Source organism: Anneissia japonica, unplaced genomic scaffold, assembly GCF_011630105.1.
Source record: "Anneissia japonica isolate Jap-2015-1 unplaced genomic scaffold, ASM1163010v1 scaffold685_len2926416_cov193, whole genome shotgun sequence".
In the NCBI taxonomy this organism is placed as follows: domain Eukaryota; kingdom Metazoa; phylum Echinodermata; class Crinoidea; order Comatulida; family Comatulidae; genus Anneissia; species Anneissia japonica.
In genome coordinates this window covers 223,084-232,967 of record NW_022692922.1, presented here as the reverse complement: position 1 = coordinate 232,967, position 9,884 = coordinate 223,084, and the positions used below count along the sequence as shown (strand labels likewise).

General features: G+C 33.0%; 1 protein-coding gene across 2 annotated transcripts in view; it reads right to left on the bottom strand.

Annotated features, from left to right (window-relative positions):
- LOC117100487 (histone demethylase UTY-like) overlaps positions 1-9,884 on the bottom strand; it is a 72,680-nt gene that overhangs the window by 13,928 nt on the left and 48,868 nt on the right. For both annotated transcript variants that reach the window (XM_033240192.1, XM_033240193.1), the window contains 4 exons: positions 7,539-7,764; positions 2,834-2,965; positions 2,089-2,217; positions 1,625-1,718 (listed from right to left, as the gene is read on the bottom strand). In XM_033240192.1, the coding sequence (XP_033096083.1) occupies positions 1,625-1,718; positions 2,089-2,217; positions 2,834-2,965; positions 7,539-7,764 (581 nt within the window). The remainder of the gene's footprint in view (positions 1-1,624; positions 1,719-2,088; positions 2,218-2,833; positions 2,966-7,538; positions 7,765-9,884) is intronic.

The window sequence follows — 9,884 nt, the reverse complement described above, 5'->3', positions numbered from 1 at the left end:
CTTCTAGATACGCCACTGGACATAACGTATATATCTGTTCATCAATTTCTTTCAAAATTCTACCTTTATTCTCTTAACCAATGTATTGAGTATATTTGCCAAGTATACCACAACAAGGATAGTGGTTAATTGGTGAGAGGTTATTGGGAGGTTAGTGGTTAGTCACCCTGTGTGTGTAAAAACCATAAAGACTATTACGTTTCTGATCAAATTCAATCTAGCAACTCTATAGTTTAACAGATCTGTGGTATGTTTGTTAGAAGACCTGTGATACTTTAGCAGATCAGTGGTACATAGACCTGTGGTACTTTTACAGATCTGTGGTATTTCAACAGACCCATGGTGATTCCATAGACCTGTGGTACTTTAGCAGATCAGTGGTACATAGACCTGTGGTACTTTTACAGATCTGTGGTATTTCAGCAAACCCATGGTGATTCCATAGACCTGTGGTACTTTAGCAGATCAGTGGTACATAGACCTGTGGTACTTTTATAGATCTGTGGTATTTCAGTAGACCCATGGTGATTCCATAGACCTGTGGTACTTTTACAGATCTGTGGCACTTCAGCAGACCCATGGTGATTCCATAGACTTGTGGTACTTTGCCTCAGATGCACAATCATTATAGAACACAATAATGTACTTGTTACCTATGCATCAAATGGCTGAATCCATTATGCATGTACTCTGCACATTTATATCATAAACTTGTTTACCAGACCAATCACCACAAACCTCCTTATATGGAAATACAAGGTTACGTATTGTGTTGAATGAGCTAAAAATGATAATGAATGGCACGTCACACCTACTATACTGTTAATCAATTAGCTGAGGTCAAAGAAAACAGAAACTCAACTGTAAATGTTTTCTGTTTATCCTTTCAATTTCAAAAATATCTTTTACAAAATTTTGTTGTATAATCTATATTTACATGCTATTTATTTGTTGGTAATATGCACAAATGAATTGAATAAAAAATACCTTTTTTTGCTTATAACTATATTCTACTGCAAGCAATAATATATATTATTATTATTATTATTATTATTATTTATAAACTATTTAAAAAATCGTTTTAGTTAAAGAGCTCAGTTATATTTAAATAATGTTCCTAATGTTATTCGTTCTGTTGACTATTTTAGCCTTTTTAAAATTAGATTTAAAGAATATATACTTAACATTTTATCCATTTTGCAATCAAGTGAATCATTTTTTTTTTTACATTTCATATTTTTTTTATGCTATTTATATTTTATTGTTATCAAGTTGTATTTTTGATGTATGTTAGGGTCCCAAATGATCACCTTCAATACGTTTTTAAATAAATAAAAATAACACAAATAATCTCCTATTGCACATCTTGCTTTGTCACCTCATTCCCCCTTATGAATATATCCCTGGACCCCTCCACCATTACAACAACTCTTATTAAACGATTATTGAGCTTATGAAACAATTACAGATTATGGTTTACAATTAAACTTATCTTTGCTTTCTATACATGTTTCACTATTATTGTGAATAATCGTTCATGGATTATTAGCAAATAAAAGTAAATTTTATTTTATTGGATAACTATAATACCAATACAATATATAAATAATTAAAATTATTTTACCTGCTGAATTGAATTCATAACTCCTTGGCGCGAGGTGAGTTCAGCTGGGATGGGAAGGTTCCAAGCTTCTTCAATGGTGGGCAGAGTTTTATTTCTGTTTAAAAAAAAAAAAACCAAAATTAAATAAAATAGATTTTAAGTTGCACATAAACATTAAAAACATTAAACATTTATTATTAAATATCATGTAGAGATAATAAGATTACGCTAACTACAACCAATACATGAATATGGTGGTGGGTGAAAATTATAGAGATGGATGGCGATGACAGTGAGCTGATGATGATAGTGATGACAAAAATGATGATCATAATGATGATAATAATGGGTATGATCGGGAGTGATGCTGGTGATGACAATGAGAGATAAACATCATAAAAGTGATGATGATGAGTATTAATGATATTTATATAAACAAACTTGTAAATATATAATGTTGAGATATAAATATAATAAGCACTCACTTAGCTTGCATGTGTTGAGCTGGTAGAGTAGCCATTTGAGCCTGTAATAACTTGACCCTAGCAGATAAAGCTGACCCTACTCCAGCTTTGCTTGTTTTGGTGGCGTTTGAATAACAAACTAAAGCGTCCCTGTAACAAAAAGACAATTTTAATAACTTCATCAATTACAGTAATTGTTATGTAAAATTTTTTTTTAAACTACTGCTATATCACACGAACACATTTTCTACTCATCGTTTTACATGAGTATTTAACTATTGCATGAAAAGTACCTAAAATTAAAGCATGAAGATATTACTATACATCGCTCTGTGATCCAACATGAACCAGTGTTTCAATGCTGAATACAGTGTTGTGTTTTAAACCAGCAGAACATAACAATTCTAATTCCATTGAAAGATAATTAACTTACAAAATGCATTCATAGTAAGAAACTCAATTACTGAATATTATTTATCTTGATTTTAGTTGAACCACAGACAAACCAGCAGAAATTACCATTCTAAATCAGTAATGATACTAGCTCAACAAAGACTATTTATATTCAATGAGAAAAAAAAATCATACATATTTTTCACTTCCAACATAAAGGAGCTATTCAATATTCAATAACAACCAGTTTCACTTTGTTAGCTACACAAAAGGTGCTTACATATTTGCACTCATTCTTCTCTGACCTGTGAACAAACATTATGAAAGCCTTTGAACAAACATATTATAAGGTTTATGGGTGGAGTTACTGTACCTGGGCTGAGAGCAGGCTTCATAAAGTATGCCTAGATCTGTCCAGGCTGCGGTGTGAGACTTGTCTAATTGCACTGCACAAATGTACGCTTGCAATGCGTCCATAGGCTGATTCTGCTGCTGATAAAGTACCCTATACAAAAAGGGGGAAAAACAAACAGTAAACAGATGATCTATGATCTGAACAATGTGAAATACCTTTTTTAAAATAAAAGAATTTATGTTTAAATAGTAAATAATTTTTATTCAGAAAAGAGTTCACTTCAGCCAACCAAATTTGTACTGTACATCATATCCATCTGTTGATTATATTTTTATATCTTTACAATGACCCCAGAACATCACCTAACCTTCTAGAAAGATTTACCCTTATTGAATTAAACGTGACATACAGTTAAAATTGCATTGTAATTCAGTAGCAGAATGCAAGCAACGGCTAGTCTTTGGCTACCCATGGCTTCCTAGACCACCTTTGAGAGGAGAAAGATAAGCTCTACAATGGACACTGTGTGATATAAGGGTCACTCAGGGGATTGACATGGCCATTTTGTCCGTCATTTCGCTTTACTGAAGCATCATTTCATATAATACAGTACTTTGATGAGGGTGGGTGTTGGATGGGGGGGGGGACTTGTCAAATGCTTGAGTTACATTTACTCAATTTGTACTTTGTTTTCTTTTAGTGCACTGTATTCTGTTTGAAGTTTTATTTTTGGACGCACCTTTATCATGTGAAGTGTACCACTGTTTCAAAAGTGTAGTTTCCGAATAAATTATCATTATTAGGCTACACATATTTAGCCTTGTTTAGTATTCTGCATGCCATATACTATTTTTATTTTCTGATCCTTGGGCATAAACAAGACAATTTCATGTTTAAAAGGATGAACAGCAATTATGTAAAGTTGGTACAAAAAATGCATAGTAATAGTAATAAATAGTAATTTTCTTGTATATTTGAATTATAAATATGAATGTTAGATTCTCCCTTAAGTATCCTTTCACTGCCATCAAATTTGCAAAACTAATTTACATATTACCATAAAATAATTAAAATTTAAAGTTTCATAATTCAATATTTGTATAAATTTTGTTACAGTAAATAATGGATGTAAAATTTTTAGTTTTTTGAGTATCCTTTTTTAGCTGCTTATTATATTGATTCTTTTATTATTGATAAAAATTGAAATAATGTTAATGAATGAAGTAGTAAATTACAAAAAAAATGTTTACTCTGTAAATGTCATACTTCTAAGAAAGGTTACATCACCATAAGAGGATGTAGTACACAAAACCACTTTGTAAGATCTATTTAATGACTACAGTACATCATGACGAAAATAGGATCTCTGTAATGTTTCCGCCTAAATAACTTTAAAACACAGGAGAGTAATGATGATTAGGCCTACGCCTTTGTTCCTGTCTGCTGTACATGAAACATTTGACAGAAAGATGGAACACGGCCAAGACACTATACATCACAAAGAACTGTTTACGACAAGGAAGTAACATACCGGCGTTAAGAGGTAATTTCCTGCTGCTATGCTTACGATTTCAGCAATTTCTAACCAAATAAGATCAGTTAATATACTAAAAATACCTATAGTATTACACACTTCAATCTGAACTTTATTCATTATTCAGGATTTTTGGGTTTGAAAAGCCACAACAATCAGAAATTAGGTTCAGATGACACCTGATAATTCAACTTAAGGGATATAGTAATTGTAGTGGTTGAATCATCTTCATAGCCATCTGTAGTCACCATCTGTTATATCAACATCATAATAATTGACATTATCATTCTCATTTAATCACAAGGGACCTTCCTCAAAATCCTAAAATAATATAATCATAAATAACCTCAGTAAACATCATCATCATCACCATCATAACTAGTATCTTATCACATCATTATCAAAAGCACAACTGACATAGTAATCATTATCATCATCAATACCATCATTATCGTAACCACAAGTGACATTATAATCATCATCATCACAACTATCATCTAATCACAATCAACATTATCATTACTATAATCACAACTTACATAGTAATCATTATCATCATCATAACTACTCTAGAAACTTACAATCAACATCCTATTATAATTACTGTCTAAAATATCATTATCACCATCATTTAACTACCACATTATCACAATAATAATAATATGTCAATCACCATCATCACAGTCGACATACATTGTTCATCAACATTATCACAACTAGTATCTCATTATCACAATCAGCATTACTATAATACCCACAACAGACATCATCAGCACAACTGACAAAATATAATGACATGATATGAATGATGATAATAGGTAAAGATGATGTCGATCATCACCACCATCATCATCATCATGATTGACATATTAATCATGATTGACATATGAATTACCAATGTCACCAGTCACAATTGTAACGTCATCAGCGTACCACAATCGCCATGACAACAGACACAATTATTATAAGAATAATAGACATCATTATCATCATAATCGTAAGACATTATTTGAATCATGAACATCATCATCATCACCACCATCTTTCTCCTCCATACCATCTTAGGCAAAAATGAACATGTAGGTAGAACGCATTATTTAATAACTTATTATAACATTGAGTATGTATTCTGATTGTGATAACAAAAAACAATTGTCATCTGTATACACAATACTACAACAAACTAAAATACATTAGTTGTATAGAACAATAACTATACGCTATCCTATATTAACTAGTGAAATAGGTACAATACTTACATTGACATTGTGATCAGTTAAGACTTGAGAATGGGAATTTCCATGAACAAAGAGGTTTCTCTTGAACGCCAGCCAAGAGCATGAATAACAGAACAAGGATGTACTGGTTCTTAATAGCCTAGCCTACACACTGCTCATTGGGCTTCCCACTGTGCAGTGAGCTCAAACACTATAAATAGCTCAGAATATGTCTAGCTAATGATAAGAAGCCACCCACTCATTTGAAGCCTACAAAGTCATTGCCAAATATCACTAGCAGCAAATCCCACTCAAAAGAAAAAAAAACAAACTGTTGAACTCCTGCTCCTTTCAACTTTAATATTTGCTATCATTAAGTTGATTGCACCCAGTTTGAGTTTTCATCTATTATTTATTGATTGTTACAGGAAATACATGATGATACACATTCAACTCAGTTTGAGTTTTCATCTATTATTTATTGATTGTTACAAGGAATACAGGATTCTACACATTCAACATTAATTTTTAAGTCTACTACACACTGACAAATAATAAATGTCTCTAATTTGAAGAATAGTCATTATTAAGGATAGCTGATCATTAGGTATAAAATTGGAGGTGGTATTAATTAGAGGGTGACTATTCATTATATTTACCACACAAAAGCTAGTATTTGTGACCGGATCAATTCCACCAACGAGCTTGGGGGAAAACTTCAGATTGAATCTTAAATAAAATTCATTGGAATTGCTTTCATCATAGTTAAAGCCCCATTCCCAGCAAAATTTCACTAAAAAATAATTTTTTTTAGAAAAAATAGATAAAAATCTATTGGAATGGAAAAATATTGGCATAAATTTTAGTTTCACGCAAAAGGATAAAAAAATGAGTAAGAGAATATTTCTCATAGGAGATTACCATTTTCTCAGAACAGAACGTAATTGAGGTAAGGCTAACCTAGAGTGTTGGATAGGCTAATATTTCTGGTACCTACTACATTTCTTCGCAGACCTATCACACAATCAAACTTTTAAAAATTCATCCGCATTTATTTTTTGGTGTGGAACACAAAAAATCTAATTTCAGTCCTATTTTACATTTTTTCCATATTTAGGAATGTCTAAATTTAGTTAAACTAGCAATTTCGTATATTTATCTTTATAACATATATAAAAATCAGATTTTTCTTAACAACTGAAATTTTGCTAGGAATGGTGCTTTAAGTTATTGCCTTTAAATTGGAAATTAGAAGATAATACAATATCCCCACCAATCAAACAAATGCATTTAAATAACATGTTTCCATAGTCTTTGCATAGACATCCAAATTTATGGGTTTTTGAAATAAAGTCTGTAAATTAGCAAAAACAAAATGGTTTCAATCTGTGTTTCATTAGAAGTTGTTAACCTTTGACCTTTGAAAGATATACCAACACAAAAAATAGAAAAACATCTCAATTAAATACCCTAAAATTTCAACAATTTTTTTGTATTTACTGTAAAACGTCCATAAATCATTGAAAAGTAGTTGTACTTTTGATTGATTTTTTAAAGTTGGTTTACTCTGTGATTCTTTGAAAGTACAGTACCAAAGAATTTCATATTTTTTTAGGTGGCAGAATTTAATTTTTATGGGCTTTTCCCGATTTTGGCAAAATCTGTAAATATTTGGTTAATCAAACTAATAGTGCTTCCAAAAAAAGATAAGCTAAACCCATGAGAACAATACTGGCTCATAGCCAAATGCAGTCAACAACTTAATTCTTACTACCACTTGCCCAGCTGTATTAAATTACATGTATTATATACACATAGTGTTTCATTTTTTTCTTTCTTTGTTTTCTTTGTGTATTATTATTACACAAAGCCAGACACTACTGCTAAAGGTGTACATGTAGAATCCTCGAAATGTGGATAAACAAGAGGTAACAACGGAAGATTAGGAAAGGACAGACAATGGAGCACTTACCCAATGGAGCACCAGGTGTCTGCGTTGGCTTCGGATTTGTCGATGGAATGCCGGTAGGATACAAAAGCATCATGGACTTTACCAACACTAGAGAAACACCGCCCTAGCAGATACCAGGACTGGCCACTGTTTGGGTCGGATTCAAGGGACTTCTGGAGAAGTTCGATGGCTTGGCTTTCTCTGAAAGATTTGTCTCCAAGTTCATCACATGTATGATGCATCCATCCTGTTTGGAGTGGGAAAGTTGGTGGGTGATTTACAACAACAAACATCAATAATTTGAAGGAAAAAAAATATAAACTATTACATTCTTTTAAAAAGCATCAAAATTTATACAAAATATGAGAATAATCAAAGATCTGTTTATCCGTGAAACACATGCTCATTCAGACATACCTACAGTAATTCATACAAATCAAGGGTATATATCGTCTGATTGAATATTGACTGTAAACATAACAGGAGGTACAGTCATTGGGGGAACTTGACCCAGCTGTTGGGGCACAAAGACTGATTGAACACTGACTGTAGACATAACAGGGGGTACCACCATTGCGACACTTGACCCGGCTATCAGGAGACAAAGACTGATTGAACACTGACTGTACACATAACAGGAGGTACCGTCATTGGGGGCACTTGACCCAGCTATCGGAAGTCATGAGAAAACCTGTTGGGAATTTCTTTCAAGCAGCCATTTTCAGTCATCCAGAAGTGATATAACCCAATTTTTTTCAACCTCAGCCCCAACCATGGTGGGGCCGAGGCCAATAAACTAACTGCCAATAAATATTCGCTCGTGTCAGTCTACTGCTTTGTTCAAAAAAGCTCTCAAGACGCATCTCTGCTGTCGGCTGCTTTTTCCTAGTTCTCCGGTTTGTTTTGCTTGCTTGCTTAATTGTTTTAGTTAGATACTCCCATTACTTGAGCACCTGTGAGTAATGTATAGACGGGCCCCTGTGCCTTAAATTGCCTGTAAACGGTGTGGTGATGGTGTGGTGTTTCTTTTCTTGTAGCTTTAGGTTCATGGTAATTTTTTGTTCCTTCCTGTAGTGCCTTGAGCCCTACTGCAGTGGACTTGTGCGCTTTATAAATCTTATTATTATTATTATCTGTCTCAGTGTTGATAGACCAACTTATTGGGGAATGCTCATGCCACCGTGGTAACTATCTATTTCAAAATTTAAAATATAACCATCATGGCTTGCTGATGCTGTTTTGTATGGAACTTAAGTGTTTGTTATCAGGACCCCATGGAAGAACAGTGCCACCACATTGATTGGGTATCTAAAAAAAAAAAGAAAATATTTTTCGGGTATAATCTTTGTGAGGTTTACCCCAAAAATATGTTGTTATGAACATTAAATTATAAAATGTTTTTTATTGAGATACCAAGCGAGTCCTATACAACACGATCCAATCAATATCAAGGGGTTTGCGGTGTGTTTTTGAAGGCTTGCAGGGTTCAACAATTTTTTTAAACAAAAATTAGCCTTTTACTCCAAAAATACTATAGGTTGTTATAACATAGAATTTAATATTAAATTTTTCCATTGAGTTAACAAGTGAGTCCTAGCCTACATGATTTAATCATTATCACAAGGTTTGGATGGGGTTTGCAGTGTGTTCTTGGAGGTTTGTTGTGTATTTTAAGGTATTTTTCACAAAAAAAAAATCAAGATTTTACCCAAAAAATATTTTCTTATAAACATAAACTTATTCAAGTTTTTATTGCGATACCAAGCAAGTCCTACAATACATGATACAGTCACAATCAAGTGTTTTGATTGAGCTCTTACAGCATTTTTTTGGAGGTTTGCTGGGTTTAGCAATATCCTAAACTATTACTATTTCAGCCTTCAGTCTTGCTATCTCATGGCACTAATGAATATCATAGGAATAACTACTAATTAATCAATAATTGAAATTATGTATGAGAAGATGTAAAGGGGAGGGGCAAAAGTCTGGTGGTAAATTGTCCCAAGGGGATAAAAGTCCATGGCGAAAAATTACCAGGGGACAAATGTCTGGGTCGCAACCAGCCTGTTCCCATTTCAAACGGTGTCCCATATGTTGATCATAACCAAATCTGATGGTGTATGTCCGCTTATGATGATCTATACTGTTTTTGTTAAACACACTGAAGCAATTGTTACGAGGAAAATCTTGTAGGATGGTGTAGGATACTATATGACCACAAGGAAGCATGGATATTAAGAGCACTTTCGCTAAATCTATACTGATAAATCTGACCAAGCCAAATTTTGTTGTAAGGTTTGAAATTAAAGCCAAAAAAAAAATTTACTTGTTTAGCGTCACGCCCTCAGAAATTTTCAGGGGCGGGGG